The 16719-nt window shown below is 53.7% G+C and overlaps 8 protein-coding genes across 8 annotated transcripts; 2 read left to right on the top strand and 6 right to left on the bottom strand.

The window, feature by feature from the left end:
• Positions 1-1052: 1052 nt before the first annotated feature.
• LINJ_28_0880 (conserved hypothetical protein) lies at positions 1053-2561 on the bottom strand (the record flags this gene model as incomplete). The annotated part of the gene is made up of 1 exon (XM_001470082.1): positions 1053-2561. One exon carries the CDS (start codon positions 2559-2561, stop codon positions 1053-1055), a length of 1509 nt encoding a protein of 502 aa, XP_001470119.1.
• Positions 2562-3380: 819 nt separating this feature from the next.
• On the bottom strand, positions 3381-3830 carry LINJ_28_0870 (putative RNA polymerase B subunit RPB8; the record flags this gene model as incomplete). The annotated part of the gene is made up of 1 exon (XM_001470081.1): positions 3381-3830. The coding sequence occupies one exon, from the start codon at positions 3828-3830 to the stop codon at positions 3381-3383; it is 450 nt and encodes a 149-aa protein (XP_001470118.1).
• A 963-nt stretch (positions 3831-4793) lies between these two features.
• Positions 4794-5258, bottom strand: LINJ_28_0860 (calmodulin-like protein; the record flags this gene model as incomplete). Its single annotated transcript, XM_001470080.1, has 1 exon — positions 4794-5258. One exon carries the CDS (start codon positions 5256-5258, stop codon positions 4794-4796), a length of 465 nt encoding a protein of 154 aa, XP_001470117.1.
• Positions 5259-5916: 658 nt separating this feature from the next.
• On the bottom strand, positions 5917-7806 carry LINJ_28_0850 (putative putative dual-specificity protein phosphatase; the record flags this gene model as incomplete). The annotated part of the gene is made up of 1 exon (XM_001470079.1): positions 5917-7806. The coding sequence occupies one exon, from the start codon at positions 7804-7806 to the stop codon at positions 5917-5919; it is 1890 nt and encodes a 629-aa protein (XP_001470116.1).
• A 438-nt stretch (positions 7807-8244) lies between these two features.
• LINJ_28_0840 (KPAP1) lies at positions 8245-9612 on the bottom strand (the record flags this gene model as incomplete). Its single annotated transcript, XM_001470078.1, has 1 exon — positions 8245-9612. One exon carries the CDS (start codon positions 9610-9612, stop codon positions 8245-8247), a length of 1368 nt encoding a protein of 455 aa, XP_001470115.1.
• Positions 9613-10179: 567 nt separating this feature from the next.
• LINJ_28_0830 (conserved hypothetical protein) lies at positions 10180-10752 on the bottom strand (the record flags this gene model as incomplete). Its single annotated transcript, XM_003392621.1, has 1 exon — positions 10180-10752. One exon carries the CDS (start codon positions 10750-10752, stop codon positions 10180-10182), a length of 573 nt encoding a protein of 190 aa, XP_003392669.1.
• Positions 10753-11818: 1066 nt separating this feature from the next.
• On the top strand, positions 11819-13258 carry LINJ_28_0820 (conserved hypothetical protein; the record flags this gene model as incomplete). Its single annotated transcript, XM_001470077.1, has 1 exon — positions 11819-13258. The coding sequence occupies one exon, from the start codon at positions 11819-11821 to the stop codon at positions 13256-13258; it is 1440 nt and encodes a 479-aa protein (XP_001470114.1).
• A 705-nt stretch (positions 13259-13963) lies between these two features.
• LINJ_28_0810 (putative DNA repair protein) lies at positions 13964-16174 on the top strand (the record flags this gene model as incomplete). Its single annotated transcript, XM_001470076.1, has 1 exon — positions 13964-16174. One exon carries the CDS (start codon positions 13964-13966, stop codon positions 16172-16174), a length of 2211 nt encoding a protein of 736 aa, XP_001470113.1.
• Positions 16175-16719: the final 545 nt, after the last annotated feature.

The raw sequence follows: 16719 nt of genomic DNA, 5'->3' as shown, positions 1-16719 counted from the left end.
TGGTGCTTAGCACACACACACACACACCAACACCCGCAACGTTCGTTCCCCACCCCTTTCCTGCGTGTCCGTTTCCGAGAGCGCTCGTATCCTCGACAAAGGGGTCCGCGCTACACTACTGTTGTTGGTACAGAGTCCGTGGGATGCCCCTCTCGTGCCTTGCCTCACGGAGAAACGGTGTTAAAGGAAACACAAGAAGTAAACATGAGAGAGAAACGGAAGAGGTCAAGTGAGTCAGAGCAGCCTCCGACACCGCGGGCGTCAGCGTGGGTACTGCATTCATCGCACCTCGCGTTTGAGTTCTGCAAGGAGCACGTCGGCATGAAGGAGGTGAGCAGACGAACGCTGTGCTAGGGTGCGACGAGGTCCATCGGGGGCGTGGAGGGGGGTGAGGCACACGTCGCCAACTCGAGCAGGTGCAACGCTTTGACCGGAAAGAGCGTGGCGCGGCATGTCATGACTCCTATGTGGTGAGGTCGGGTGAGAAGCCGATGTCGGATCCATTCATCATTTTTCACCGCGCTACCACGCCCCCCTCCCCTCCCCTCCCAAAGAAAGAAACAATGCAACGCACGCATACGCCTCCTTGTCCTTCAACTCTCCTGCCCTACGTTTTGGCATTGCTGTTGTCGCAATTCTTGTGTTAAGCTGATGGGAATCCGAACCTGTACAACTGAGGCAGAAATTAACCCCTCGCACACACCTGCTCTCCCCCTAACTGCTGCTGCGGTAGCTTCCACACACGCGCGCGTCCGGTATGTGCCAGCCTTTCACACGGACGAGGAGAGCAGACGGGCACAGGGCCCCCGGATGCAGGGCGGCTGTTGCTGCTTTCGTTTTCTTCCTTCAGTCTGAATGCATCAGAGTGCTCGAAAGGCACCGTCTGTCAGGGTTTGCGTTTCGGGTGAAGAAGGGCAAGGTGATGCAGGGGGTAGGGTGGCGTGGGAATTTGTCGAGAGGCGGGAGAAGAAGGGGTAGCAGCACCGTTCCCCACCAGCCCTCCCCCTCCTTCTTTTGTCTCCCACTACTCTGATCGCCTCGCTGGTTCGGCCCTATGGAATTGTTTCAGGGTCTTCACCGCGGGTGAGTCGAATCAGCCGCTCCTTCGCCCGCAGCGTGTCACTCGAGTATCCCTGTGCCTTTGCTTTGGCTGCCACACTCCATGGCACCTTCACCACGTCGACCTGCCTGCCGAGCGTCTCCAAGTCGGAGGCCCTCACCTGCTGTGGCTTCGGCGCACGCTCCTCGACCTCGCTCTGTTGGCGAACCTTGTAGTAGATGCCCTCGGCATCGAAGGTGGCGCGATGACGGTTTTCGTGGTCGCGCAGCGTACGCCCCAGACGGTGACGTGCGTGCATTGAGGCAGAGCGGTGAGCCACAGGTAACGTCGGCGGCGCAAAGCCTGACGGGCGTCTGCCTTTGACGGCACCGAGTATCCCAAGAGGCGAAGCGCCTTCCTCCTGTCGGCCGTCTCCGGTTGCTTCCCGATCGGATACACTTCCCTCCTCGTCTTCTACCATGCCCGCACGAAGCCGTGGCGGCTCCGCGAACGTGCTAGCGTCATCCTCAGAGAAGTACTTGGCCGTCCAGTCAACCAAGGATGGATCGAGGGTGGCCTCCTTCTCCACCGCGCGTTGCCGGAGGAAAGGAAAGGCAGAGTGGGGTGAGTGCCGACTGTCAGCATCAGGCAGGCCTGCCATGGCAACGGTATTTGCCAGGTTCGCCTCGGCACCGCGACGCCGACGCTCCTCGCGAAACCGAGCAGCGTCACGTTCCTCTTGGGAAGGAAAAGCAGCAGCAGAATCGTCGTGGTGCTCGTCTGCCGCGGCTGCATGCGACGGCGCAAAAGAGGCGCCCGTTTCTTGTGGCACCTCCTCCGCATGTGCGTCGCCCTCTTCCATCTCAGGAGTCGTCGACAGCGTTGTGGACAATTTTGCGGCGGAGGGTGAGGAGGCACGCCCGGCTACCACGCCCCGTGCCCACTCCTGCAAGCCTTCTGGCAGCCCAAAGGCCCCAGAAGAAACGTGAGCGCGGTAGTGCTTCGCTGCGGTGGAGCACAGAAAGGCGTACTTGCGGGCATCCTTGGCCTCTAGGCGAGCAGCCGCAAGGGTGTCACGCAGATAATCCTGCAGAATGGCAACCAGCTTTTCCCGCAGAGTAGCGTCCTCGACGGTGTGCCAAGTCTCTTTGCGACCATATAGACGCTCCGCGTCGTCAAGGTACGTTTTCGTCTTCAGTTGTCGCCACGGAGCATCTGGGAGGGGGCGATGCTTTGCGTACTTGTAGTCGCGCCGAAAGTCGGCCCTTTCCCGCGGTGTTTGCGGGTCAGAGGAGCGCCGCCGGTATCGCTGCTGCGGCTGCGACGGGGCGGAGGAGGATAACGGTCCCTTTGATGCCCTGTCCGAGTTCTCAGAGGGCTGCTCGGCGTCCAATGGCTCGGCGTCTGCTTTAGCCTTGCCGAAGTTGGAGGTGTAGAGGCGGGCTGTGGCGTAGGTGGGAGAGGAGGAGTGCTGCGCGATCACTGAGCTTAGCAGTGCACCAGTAGCGCAAGACGACCGCATCCGCGTGGCGAGCCTTTGTTTGCTGTGAAGAGTGAAAGAGTGACTGTAGCTGAGCAACCACAGCCTTTGCGCACTGTGGTTTCTGCCACTAGAAGAGGACCCCCGAGGTGGTACCGCTCCCACGGATCAGGACAACAGGCTGAAGAGGCGAGGTAGTCGAAAAAGAAAGGCAGAAAGTGAGGAGGGGAGCAAAAACGTGCGCGTGTGTGCGCGCGCGAAGAAAGGGGTCGGAGAGATGACGATAAAGCGCAGAGAGGAGGGCGCGGCGATCATCTACGGCAGCTCCTCTGAAAGTGCCGCTTTCCTACCATCGCCACCACCCTTCCGCGCCCACGTTGGGGCGAGAGGGACAACTCGGCTGTGGGACGAAGGTACAGAAGCACCGTGTTGGGTGGCGTGTGCCTGTCATTTTTTTTTTCGGTCTGTGATTCCACCCTTTTTAAGCGACGCGCTTTTGGTAGGGCACCCCTGAAGTGATACGCATGCGATAGCTTTGCAGACGGCAACGCAGACCTGCGGCTTCGTACGCTGCGTCAGATCAGTCGAGCGCTGTGCCCATCACGGGACACCGTCGTCCGTCCCTCTATCTTTTTTTTGCTGTGGTAGGAAAGCTCCCATGGCCGATTTAAGGTCTCTTCTTACGCCGGAGATGAATTAATGCGTGTCTTACGATAGCACTGACACAAACACAATTGCATGCCGATGCGCACACGAGCACACACGCACACAAATCGCGAGCGTACGGCGCAGCATTCCCACGCGCACGCCGACGGCGATGACGAGTCTCATATGTGCATGCTTTTTCTCCTTCTTGGCCTCTCAGTTCTTGACGCGCTTGATCAGAATGTACACGTCGCTGTTGTAGTGCACATCTCGCAGCCCCTGCGGCTTGCCGACAATGTTCACTAGCAAGCCACCGCAGCTAATGTGCACATTCACCTCTAGGCCGTTCTCGACTACCTCATGTCCGTAGACGCGGCCGTGCATGGCGTAGTCACAGTCATTCAGTCGCGTCTCGCGGTGGTAAACGCTGTGATCGTAGTACTTGCTACCCGTCTTGCCCCCTAGCTCAAGCGAGTTGGCCAGCACGATCGTCAGGCGGTCGTTCGTGGAAACAGGGAACTCCTCGGAGTTGATGTCCGTCGTTATTGTGAGGGAGCCGTCCTGATTGACACAGCGAATACGCGACACTCGAAGGTACACCGTGCCTTCGGTGTTGACACCGTTCACCGTGAAGGTGTCCTCGAGAATGACGGGGTTTGCACTCATGTTCACGCGAGTATGATGGACGAGATCGACGTCTCAGACTCGATAGATGTTTTTTTTTCTGCTCTCTGCACTTCCGCCAGGCCACTGCGTATTCTGAGACAGCAGCACAAAGTGCCTCGCGCAGCTCTTGGATGTGCCGGTAGGAGATGAAGAGAAGGACCTGATGAGCCGTCAACGCAGCCGTGTCTTCTTGTTTCCGTGGCTGCCGCTGTTTTGATTTCACCGCGAAACCAATACGGACGTGCGGCCTCAAAATGGAGAAGAAACAGACGACGGGCAAGTGCCAAAGGTGGCGGAACGACGAAACAAAGATGGACGGAACGGAGAAGAAGGGCGCGAGTGCGAGGAGAGTGGTTGCGTGAATGAGAAGATCTTGCGTGAAAGCATAGCGCAATGACGCCCACAGACACGTAATTCGAGACCAAGCATACGAAAGGAACGCTCTTGGCACCGGAAGAGCGCACCTCTTCCCACTTGAACGGTTCAAGTCCGTGCTGCTGAGAGAAACGTCCACTAAGCACACTCTCACGCTCACGCGCGCGCCTCATTGGTTAGCCTGTACAGGGGGAGAGGGAGTAAGGAATGTTGATAAAATAGACGACGTCTCCGCGCTTCTGGCGCGCACGGTTCGCGTCTTTTAACGCAGCACCAGCCCCTGCTACGCGGCTAACCCCTGAGAGGTGACGTCGAGGAAAGGCGGTCCTTCTCTTCGTGCGCACCTAATAATGTCGATGTTTCCCTCACGTTCTATTTTCCTTTGGGGGAAGGGGTTTGCTACGCTTTCTGGAGATCAGTATCCTTTTGTACATCACAAGTACGAAGCAAAATCGAAAGGAAAAAGTGCACCCCCCCCCAGACTCCTCCGCCTTGCTCCGATGTGTGGGGGGTGAGGGGGTAGCAGCAGCACGGCCTAAAGAAACGCAGTGGTACCCTCCCTTCTTTTTTCGAGCATCGAAAACAAAGCTAGCGGAGCATCTCCGGGGTCATTTTGTAGATGCTGTCGGCCACGACCAGGTTGCCCTCGATGTCCATCTCGGAGTGCATCTCTTCCACAAATTCGTTCATCTCCTCGGCGCTGAGAGCGTCGCCCAGGGTGGTAAGAAAGTAACGGAGCTCGTGCGGGGTGATGAGGCCACGTTTGTCCGGGTCAAAGCCCTGAAATGCCTCACGCACTTCTTGTGGAGATATCGAGACTGCAAACGCCTTCTTCAGAGCTGCGCAGAAGTCGTCAAAGCTGAAGCTGCCACGGTGACTCGGGTCTGCGATGGCTATGAGATCCTCGATGCTGGCCTCTAATGGGGTAGCACCGCAGGCACGAATCAACGTGGCAAAGTCTTCGTTTCGAGCGCGCCCAATCTTGTCGCGGTCAAAGAGGTCGAAGTGCTTTCGGAAAAACGCCGAGCACGCATCATTAAACCCCGCCGGCATCCTTGGCTAGCGTTTCTCACAGGCCAGGGCGCCTACTGTTGTGCTCTGACGATGGTGGGTGCTGTTTTCTTCGTCTCCTTTGTTTTCTCTTGTCGCACAGCCTCCTGCTCGAGAAAAGAGTGCGAAAAAGCAGCACGGGAGTATTCGTGTGAGTGGACACCCACGCCGCAGCGTTAGTTGATACTTCGACATGTTTGCACAAGCACGAGGTAAATGGTGGAGGAGGAGAAAGGTTGAGGTGTGAAAAAGGGGAACAGACAAGCCAACCCACGGGTAGCAGTTCTGCAGGCTGCAGGGGGGGGGGCAAACACGCCGGCTGCACCATACGCACGAACTGTTCTTGTTCGTCTTTTCATAGCCTACCTGGGTTCGTTGGCGCCTTTGCTCGCCTCTATTCTTACCTTCGAGGAGCAGCTATACTAGATTCGTTCCATGAGGCGAGAGGGGTGCCGAGCGGTCTCAACCTGTGAACAGGCGTGCGCGCTGCCATGCGTATTTGTCTTCCTTCCCGGGGTGCTAGTTAGGGTGCAGGGATGGGTGTGGACAGTCAAACAGGGACCCTCTTTCTTCACATGAACGAGGCAACAATGACACAAGGACTGGCAATGCGGCATCCACTGGAGAAGCGCACGCAAGGCCACCATGAGAAAAGACCCAACTACAGCGTTGCTTGGAAGAGCGACACCACACCAGCAGGATTCAACACTCCAGTCTCCAAAAGACTCGAAAGCTCCCCTCTGAAGAAATCACCGGCCTTGCATGGTTTGCAATGCACTGCCGTGTACGCGCTTTCTAGTGACAACGCCGCCGAAGAGATCACATGTAGCGGCAGAAGTTCCTCAGCAAGAGGCACGCTTTCTCCCAGTCGCTCGCCGTATGTCTGGCACAGGAACTGCTCCGCTGCTTCCAAAAGAAGACGAAAAGCGAGTACGCCGCTCAACATTTTACATAGCAGGAGAAACGCAACGTGGTCGTCCACTGACTGGGAAACCGCCACAATGCTCTCGAGTGAGGCAATGAAGCCGCCGCCAGTCTTCAGATCCGACTTCACTGCCCTAAATGTCACCACCTCAACATCGTTTTGCAAGAAGCCAAGCTTCGTGTAGCTCTCTGTTGCGGCAGACCCTTCGGCAGTGCGCGAAGATTGGAAGAAGAACTGAAGAAACATGCGCACCGTCTCGTTTTTCAGTCGCCGAAGCTCGGTGGTGCTCAGCGCGTCCCCTGTAGTCGCGAATTCATTGACCAGCGCGTTCCACTCGCTAAACTGCACAAACCCCTCGGCGTAAGGCGCTACAAGAAACAAAAAAGGGAATGAAAGCGCGCACGCTGACGGCAACCCCGTATCGCCGGCACTTGGGTTCAAGGCTGCGGGGCGGCCACAGTCGCGAGCGCAGAGGTGCTTGACGTAGATGGCTTCAAACAGCGAGCAAAAGCCGCGAATGGTGTCGAACGTGTCTTTTTCAAAACCAGAGCGAGCCACATCTTTCACTACACGATAATAGAATGCATCGTTGCACACGAGTGAGTTGCGAAAGTCCGTGGCGTATTGCAGCACCGCTGGAGCAGCGCAATCTATGCTGCACACAACCTCCGCAACGTAACCAAAGTAGTTGGGAATGTCTGTGTAGACCTCACTATCGACATCAGCCGCGACAACCGAGCGAAGCTCCCGGTATACAGCATGCAGCTCTGCTTCGGTCGGCGAAGCATTTTTGATGAGCGACCCAAAGTAGCGACGCTCGTTTTCACACTTCTTCGCCCGCAAGATGGTTGGCAGCATCGTGCTTGCTAGCTCGACAAGGTTCGACTTGGTCTTTACTTCGACAGCAAGCACCTTGGCCGTCCATTCGTCAACGATGCGATGGCTTCGGAGAGCCATCCACATGGAGAGTTGCCGCTGGAACCCGGGGTTTGGCTGCACTACCGGGCGCGTGCAGCGGATTAGACTGATAGCGTCGTCTTGGGACAAGCCGTATTTCTTTATCAAGTAGGCAACGACAACGGAGGCCGACCGGCTTACGCCAACCATGCAATGCACTGCCACAGCCGGGACAGTTGTGTAGTCCTCATCGCTAACCGTTTCGTAGCCTTTTCTAGACCGCAAAACAATTTCCATAAGCACTGCACACTCCACGAAGTGCTGGTCGATGCTGTACGTCGGCGTATCTTCTGCAGGAATGGTCACAACAAACACTTTTCTTTGCGCCTTTGGGGTGTTCACTGCAATACGGCAGTAGCTGCTCAGCTCGCAGACAAAACTCTCCTGCGAATCAAGCCGGCGAAACGCATATGCTGCGCTCTCGTCCCTTTCAAAGACGCGGTACTTCGTAACGTCATCTTCCCCGCACATGTTGATGACAAGAGCGACACCCATCGCGGCGCACTTTGTCTTATCGGCCATCTCGGAGGCGCAAGTAAGGTAGAGACCAGGGATCACCTCACTGATGCACTTCCAAGGCGGGAAGTCATCATCGGGAACTGTGCTGTGCGAGCCAGGTAGAGGCAGCGTCTCGCTCTCCCACTGCAAAGAGGCGAGGATAGACTCCATTCCAAAGTGTATAGGACGGTGAGGCAAACCCAACACCCATGAGACCTCCAAAGATACCGGAGAGAAGACAAGCGATGGAGCCCACACACAAAAGTGATAAAGCGGGAAAAGGGGAGAGACAAAGAAACGATAAATAAAGCATCAAACCAAAACGGCTTCAAGGGAGGGGCAATCGCAAGTGTCTGCCTGTTTCGCCAGGAGAGTGGCATGATTGTTCGGCGTGGCATGTATTTTGGTTGCACTGAGCAGCGGAGCATGCTTCTGAGATGCGCTTTTTTTTTCAGCGGCGGAGTGAAAATGTTCATCTGCTTTGTTTACTTCACCTAGCTTACCGCGGGCGGAAAGGAGGGAAAGAGCCAAAAGAAACGGAAACTGAGCTGCGCTGCGCTCGTTGAAAAGCTTAAGTTCACACTGACGCGCGTTTGGTACAAAATGCAGCTACAAAACACCATCGTTCCTAATCCACCCCAAAACATTTTTCGTGACATCAGATGCAGTGCTCTGATTCTTTTTGTTCTTCACCGCCCTCTCACCAAAGTCCTCCATCGATCGCTTGCGCTGTTGAAATTGGAGTTTGTTCAACACATGTCGCGCCTCCAACTGATCTGAGGGGATACATTCAGAGTGAATACCGCGGTCACTCAGAGAACGCACTACGCGAGGGGGTTTTCGGGGATCCTTGGTGAGGGCTGAAACAAGGAACATGGGATCGTTGAATTCCTCCACCACCATTTTCACTGCCAACTCGTGAGCTTTCTGAACATATGCTGTGGACTCCAGGTCCAGATTGCGAGCAATGTTATCCAAGCCGTATGGGTCTTTGATAGCAAAGTGAAAAAAGGGCGGCTTCCCGATTGCCCCGTTATCTCTGTCCCACCCCATCGTTGCTTTGGTCAAGGTCATATTTGTCGTACACACAACGCTTTTTTGGTAGTCAAAAGCGCATCCAAAGTATTCGAGGAATGTAGCGAGCAAGTAGCCGACCTCCGCCATGGTATCTGGGCGCGCATCTTCAAGAGGACGATACTGAGGATTGGGACTCAAAGCCTTAGGGCCTTCATTGAGCTTCGCAGCTGCGACTTTTGGTATCGCCTTTACGAGCGACAGGAAGTGCACCACCATCACCGTCAGCGCGTAGCTGGCTAAAAGTCCGTCGATAGAGTTGATAATGCCACAAGCCCGCCCCCACTTTTTGAGGACGAGAAGCAAATGCCGCGAGAATGGGTACTGGGCCAATGCCTCCCCAAGCACATGCGAGCTCCGCAGCCCAGTCGAAGAGAGACAGAAGTCAAACGGGAATCTGTACACCTCGGGACCGTAACGCACGTCGACAGGAAGTCGAAGTGGAATTTCCACCTCATTGTGCGCCTTCAGGTTGGCAAGCCCGTAGATGAGAGAGGAGGTAGTTGCAAACTGCACCGTCGCAAACTGATAAGAGCTATTCCATTCGACAGACGTCGCGTTGTAATTTGATTCGACGCGATTTCTGAAACTCTCTGCCTCCGCGGCGTTCACTTGTCTGCTGAACTGAAAAATTCCATCGCAAGACAAGCTGTGAAATGGCGAGCCTGGAAGGCTACGACTTACTCGGTCAGCCTTTAAAACTGGCACACGAGCTTTTGGATACGCGCGGGAGCGCAGCCCAAGGCGGCGCAACTCACTCGAAGACCGTCTAAGAATCTCGCCCGCTTCCGCAAAACCAGGCTCAACGTCAAGAATCCCAACAAAATCGACGTCGCCTCCGACTTCGAGCAGGCCGGTTGTGACGAGGCCGCCAAAAATGTAGATGGACATATCATATCCCATAGATTGCACAATGGACTCTAACTGCTCTCGAGCGGCACAACACTCCTCAAAGGCAGCTTTTCCAGTATCACATGACCGCGCGAGATGGACGACAGCCTGACCCAGTCCATGCCACCTCGGATCGCTAGCTAAGGGTAACTTCGACTTCCATGGTATATGCAGAGCTCTTGTAGACACAAGGCAGCACGGTCCCGAGAACCTACGCATTCTTTGCTTGCAGCCTCTAGCGAACGTAAGATAACAAAGGAATAGGCATGCGGGGCGAAGAGTAGGAAAAGTAACGGGAGGAAAAACATAAATCACATACACCAATGCGTATCATAAATGCATGCCTATCAGATTCTTGCAGCGTGAACCTCCCCCTTTTTTCGCTCGGACGTGAGGAAAAAGCGGCATACTCCCACCAAAACACACATATTTTAGAGTATAACCCCCCTTGAAAAGAACTGTCGTATGATGCGCCATGCAAAATACGGCGAAGGCACCGTGCAGCCTACCTCAAGAAAAAAAGCGTTCTGCCCCCTTCGCTTCTCTTCTTTACAGTTGGTAGAGGTAAAGGATCCATCCTCAGCAGTCCAGGGTAGTCCGAAGGTGTTCAAGCGCGGCTAGCCGCTTTCTATATGACTCTGTCGAGCTCAGGGTCTCGTCGGCGGCGCTGCGAAATATGCTATCAACCTTGTTGGTAGAGAATCGACACGGAAGAGCAGTTCGCACATCTTCCTCTATGGTAAAGAGGGAGTCGAAGAAAGACCGACGTCTCTCAAACAACACGTCCCTGCCTACTCCATCTTCTGGAAGCACGACTCCTCCCAGATTTTCCTTTAGAAAATCAACTACCGAATTTGCAGCAGTGAAAGCGCTGGGTGTAGAAAAACGCTTTACTTTCGAGACAGCGGATTCATCGGCAGTAACGCTTTGCTCGGCGCCACCATCTAATTTACGCGCGTTATGAAACCCAACACACACAGGCGATTTGCCGATCTGTGCCTTTGCCAAATTCGGAATAGCGTGAAGCACATCAACGTCAGTGTGAGTTGTATATGGGTCAAAGTATGCTCGCCTGCTAAAAACATCTAATGAGGTGACAAACATGTCAGTTTTCTCCTGCGAGGTGGAACAACTGCTCTCCTTGAAGCTCATGACTACAGTTCTACTTGCAAGGCTCACTCGTCTATATATATATATATATACCCTTGTATATATGTATTCTGATATACGCAAAGGGTCTTGTGACAAACTTCTGAGAAAGTTTCTCGGGGGAGAAAACCCCACAATGCCCACGGAAGTGCACCAAGGACAGGCTGCTAGTTAATCAAAAACAGCAGAAAGAAGAGCGAGGAGGAGAACTGACAGGTGGCGCATTCTTGTTGAGGAAGCAGCTTTGATGCATAAAGGTCATCCTTCGCCTTGGAGAGAGGCGTCAAGAGTGCACCGCTGCGGCTGCGAGGCCATATCGGGAGGGTCGGGCAAAACGGTGAACTGGTCTGGAGCACCTTTTTGTGTGCTTCTGTGACGCAGGGTCCCTGGCCCTTTTCGCACTGTGCATATTGCTTCACTCTTTACCACCTCCGCCGTACAGGTTTTTTGATCCAGAACAAAAGGTGCAAAGTTGCAGAATGCACACATGGGGCGAATCAATCCGCGCTGGAAACTCATTGTGGACAGGACCTTCCGATGAAGCTCTGAGCACCAAGGTCGAGCCCCGCCACCCTCCGTGGGGGCCGCGGCGGACTTCACCCCCCCCTGGTCATCGACTTATCCTCGTAGCGGGCGGAGCGATGTCAGTCACAGTCAAACTTAACTTTGGGTGAGACAGGATACGCGTCAAGCATCAAAGCTACAACTTTCCGCTGCATCTCATGAAGCCGCATGCTTTTGGTACGCCCCCAGCCATCAAATAAAGCGGTGAGCAGAATTGCTGTCAAGAAATGAAGAAACCTTGTGTAAATCAGCGCAGGAATGTGCATTGGTGTTGCGTCAGCAGCACCAGCCCTCGTTTTCGCCACGCACCAAAAAGAAGCGCCGCCACTTTTCACATTCCCCCCACCCACGCACAACTACTCCTGCTCTTGCAGGCGTCATTTATTGCTGTTTACTCTCTAAACTATCATCTCTTCCTTCTCTTTTCTAACCCTATCATCGGTGCTCTATTAGGTTTTGTTTGTGTTCTATCGCAACGCACCTTTTTCAGGTGGCTAGTCAAAGGATGGCGTTATCACCAGAGAGCCCCCACTTGAACATCGAGGAGCCTGCAATTCTGGCCTACCATAAGCAGGCTGACTTCGCAGCGTTTTTGGTCAACGAGTATTTTATCAAGCCTAGCAAGCAGCTAGAGGAGGCGAGGCAGGATGACACAAACGGACTGCTGCCACTTGTATCGCTTGACTGTCTGCTGCCAAGCGGCGATATTGATAAGATAGTCGGGCACATTTGCGAGGAGACGCACTTGATAGAAGAAAGGCATATCCAGCAACGGAAGCCATTTCGCATTCTGGAAAAACCTTTACTCATTCCGGCGATGCTGGCAGCCTTGCTGCATCGTATTCTTTTTGAAAAGGCCGGTGTTTTTATCTCATCGACAACATTTGATTTGTGGGCAAGCACGGCTCTCGGCTTTCCGGCGAGAACTAGTCGCCTTTGGCTAGATGCGTGCGCAAAAGTCGAAGAGGCCTTGGAAGAGAGCAGCGTGAAGCAGCTTCTGAGAAAACGTAGCGCCTCCGATACAGGCATTCATGCCATAAAAAGGCAAGCTGACTCGAAAGGAGCACTCTTTTCCTTGTGGTGCAGCGCTTGCTCAATGCTGTGTGCATCACTTACAAGTCCTCTCCTTTCGATGGAAACGTGCCAAGAACACTTCACTCAGGCTGTTGGGCGCTCTATAAGCTTTCGAAAGGATATCGAATCGAAAACAAGCAGTGTAATGTATGGGAGAGGAGCGCCAGGGTTCAACATTCACGCGGCCGGAGAACCAGAGCTATGCAGTTGTCTTGTCTTTCATTCATTTTTCCGTCAGCTGGAAACGCTCTTCCATAGGGCGATCGACTCGAAAGTGAAAATGAATGTCTCGGCACACATTTCGTTTGCTGTGTTTGTAGGATGCCTAAATGCCTTTACCTACTATCGCTACTCTGCAAACAAGGCGGGATCCATGTGCAGGCTCCTCGACACCGTAGCACACGTGGCAGATGGGAAAAGCCTGACCCATCAATTTGATCTGAAGAGTGTCGAAGTGCGGCAACTGTCGAGGTACGTGCAACGGGCTTCTGTTCTTAGCAGTGACGAGGTTTTCAGCGGGATCTCGCATCGCCGTGCACGAAAAGAGTCATGGGCCTCCTCTGCGTCCATCCTGCCGCGTTTTTCTGAGATGAACTATAGTACAATACGCATGACTGAAATTTACCCGTTTTCAATGGTGGCAGCGATGGGCCCTGAGTTGGACGATATGGGTGGATGTAGCGTCTCCACGGATGTGAGAGTGCATCCCGAGGATGAAGACGACGAGAACTTCGTAGAGATGACAACCATTTATCTCGATGAAAGCGGAGATGAGAGATGCACACAATACATTCTTTCTGCGGAAGAGGCAGCTTCCAAGAGGCAAGTCCAAGAAAAGCTTTACGGAGGAAAGCAAGGCCAAAAAAGCTAACGTGATTTTTCTGCTGTGCGTTTAGGTTACGTTAAGAACCTCGTTTATGCTTGTTCATCTTTTCATTTTTTTTCCTCGACCCCTTGCTGCTGAGTACGCATGACACGAGCAAATAGAGCATAAAAATGCGAAGCATACTCCGCCGAGAAAGGCGTCTCCTGAAGATGTTTTCACGCGGCAAGCGGAACCACATAATGTGCCACATCCAAGCTGCTTCGGCGGTGATGTATCATGTTCGCAAAGCGGCTTCAGCAAGCAACCTAACAACCAGAGCAAACACTCACCCTCACTTTTGCCTTTATTTTGCATATTCCACCACTTTTTTTTTGCTTGGCCGTCTATCTCCTTTGGTCTACTCAAGCACGAAGGGCAGCGGCTATCAAGTGCAGTATTTTCCCTCTTTGCGAATAGGAAAAGAAAGCTTTTTTCACCGAGCAGGCGCTTATTTACAGGATCAGCCACCCAAGGACTTTTCTTGTTTGATTAGAGCCTGCCTCTTCACAGAACGCTTGCATTTTAGAACCCGAGAATCATCTTTCTGGCACTCCAATGAGGCTCTGTAAACTTTTCCGATTCAACTTCTCACGCTGCAATTTAGCTGTGCTTAGCCAAGGCTCCTTGTCTTCCTCCGATGCAGCCCCAGTTCGCGGGTTCTACTCCTCGTTCTCCTACGAGGATGAGCTGCAGAGTATAGACGTCCCTGATATGAGCACGCAGCTACTGCCTTTTCAGAAGGAAGGTGTGGGATGGATGATGCAGCGCGAAATGAACCACATCGGTGGCATCATGGCGGATCATCTCGGTATGGGAAAAACAGTGCAGATGATTGGCTTGTGTCTGGTGTCTGACAAAGTGAACAAAGGATTGTACTCGAAGCAAATACGGCAGCGGATAATGCTAGCTGAGGGGAGTCGCTTGATGACGGTGCTTCGGCAGCTGCAGAGAATCAGTGTCGTCGCTAACTGCTCGCGAATCAACCGGCCGGCGGACGACCTTTCCTCACTCATCGCCACCACCGCAGATCTGCTGAAAACGAAACAGGGGAACTACATGGGAGTTCGTGCAGAGATTGACAAGTGGCTGACGTTTGCGGGCAAGTTTCATCCTTCCTATCAGAAGCGCGCGTTAGATTTCCTCGATGATGTCGAAAGGAAGGAGTTTCATCTCATCAACTCAAAGGAATTGCGCACCCTTGTTGTTGTTCCGGCGGCCCTCATGCTCCAATGGAAGTCTGAGATCGAATCTAAAGTGAAGGCTTCCCGAAAAATCACCATGTACCTCTATCACGGTGAGAGCAAGCTGATCAGCAGCACGGAGCTTGAAACGTTCGACTTTGTCATCACCACCTACGATACACTTACGAACTCTGCGGCTTCGGCTTTTATTCCCGGTGACGATCCGCGAACGTTTGCCTTCAGTCGAAAAGAGGCTGGCCCGCTTTTTCACATTCAGTGGAAACGAATCATTCTCGACGAGGCCCACATGATTCGCCACGCACGGACGCAACGCTGGCGCGCCGTTCAGGAGCTGCAAGGGCTTCACCGATGGGCTGTGACGGCGACACCGCTGCACAACTCCATCGATGACTTGCAGAACCTTCTCCATTTTATCGGTCTTCCGCGTTTGCCTGTGTTGCCAGGAGGCAACGCCGAGGAGCTTCTCGCCGATCCGTTGCTGCAGCGGAGTATTGCAAAGTCTCTACAGCCGGCATTTCTGCGACGTGGCCCAGTGATGATGCGAAATGGTGTGAAGGAGGTCCTCGTAAAGCTTCCACCAAAGACGGAGGTCGTCATTAAGCAGCCGTTCAGCGTGAGGGAGTCACACATGTACAACAGCATCTTGGCACGCTCAAGAAGCGCCTTGGCGACATCAGAAAACAAAGAGGGCGTCTTTCATATCTTTGCCATGATGACGAGGCTTCGGCAGGCTTGCTGCCACAGCTGGATCAGCCAGGGCCGTGCCGTTCAGATCTCTGTTTGCGGCATTTGCAAGAGTGAAGCAAGCTCGCCAGTGGCCACCAAGTGTGGCCACGCGTTTTGCCACGAGTGCTTGCTGCTGCGGTTCCGTGACGCGGTCGACGGCGACGACATAGCCACGCGAATCGAGTGCCCGACGTGCGCGCACACTATTACCTTCAGCTCTGTGTTCAAAAGGACCACACCAAACTCAAGCCAGCGAATTGCTCAATACAAGAATAATGAGTTCGAGCTGAGCACGAAGCTCCGGATGGTGCTGCGCTCTATTCACGATATGCAGAAGAATCATCCCGCTGATAAAATGATCATTTTTTCCCAGTTCACCTCCTTCATGGACGTCATCAGCGTCGCGTTGGATCGTTACAACATTGCGTTTCTGCGCATCGACGGGACAATGTCGCTGTCCAACCGAAATGCTGTCATTCGTCAGTTTCAGACTAGCGAACACATAAAGATCGTGCTGGCAAGCAAGACAGCAACTGGTGTTGGCCTGAATCTCACCGCGGCGAATCACGTGGTGGTGGTAGATCCTTGGTGGAACCCCGCCATCGAAGAGCAGGCTGTGCACCGTTGCTATCGCATCGGGCAGAAGAAGCCGGTGTACGTAACGAGATTCATTATTGCGGACACTATTGAGCAATACTGCTACGAAATTTGCCAGCGGAAGAAAGAGTTTGGCGACGCAGTCCTGCGCGCCGCCACGGCGGGCGACTCAGGTGCCAAAGTAGCTGCCTCGCGCCTTCAAGAACTCATGTCACGCCTGAAGTATGTCGGAGACGGCGAGCAAGAGGACTCTGCCACGAAGGCGTCTGACGACGCGCGCGGCGGTGACAAAGGCGCACAGCAAACGTCTTCAGCCACTGAGAATGACGCCACTCACAACCGCGAATTCAATAGTCTCCACGGTCACAGCGATGAAAGTGAGACCACCGTTGTGTAGGTTTGTCGATTATTTGCAGATGAGAGGAAAGACTGCATGAGAGAGGTGACGCTGCTCTGTTTCATGTTTGTGTTGCACATGCGCTGTACATTTCGCACACGCAGGAATAAAAGAAAAAAAAAGAAAACAGGGAGAGAGTCGTGGCCGATGAAACGTATGAAGCAAGGCAAGTGCTCGCTAACAGGTGCTTGAGTGCGGGGGTGCACAGCTGTCGGCGAGCGCAGCTGCTTGACCTCTCCCTCTTGCAAGGTTGTTGAGGTGGTCGCCACAGTCTTACACTGTTAAAACCCCGCTCCTTTCGAGACACCAAGCCGTTTCAGGGAGACATTTGTGGTCACAACACCCATAGCCTTTTCTTGATGTCTGTTGCAGAACTGCGCTTCTCCTCATCCATGTACAGCTGCGGTGATGAGGCTGCATAAAGTCCATACGCGGAGTAATAAGAGAATGCAAAGGCAGCGAGAAGATATGCACTTCTCACATCATTCCCTCATTGCACTCGCTCCTGTTCCCATCGACTCTTTCTTCTTGAACCGTACTCTCTT

This window comes from Leishmania infantum, chromosome 28 (genome assembly GCF_000002875.2).
Source record: "Leishmania infantum JPCM5 genome chromosome 28".
NCBI classification, from domain to species: domain Eukaryota; phylum Euglenozoa; class Kinetoplastea; order Trypanosomatida; family Trypanosomatidae; genus Leishmania; species Leishmania infantum.
Note: the sequence above shows the minus strand (reverse complement) of the source record. Positions and strands in the feature narration are given on the sequence as shown.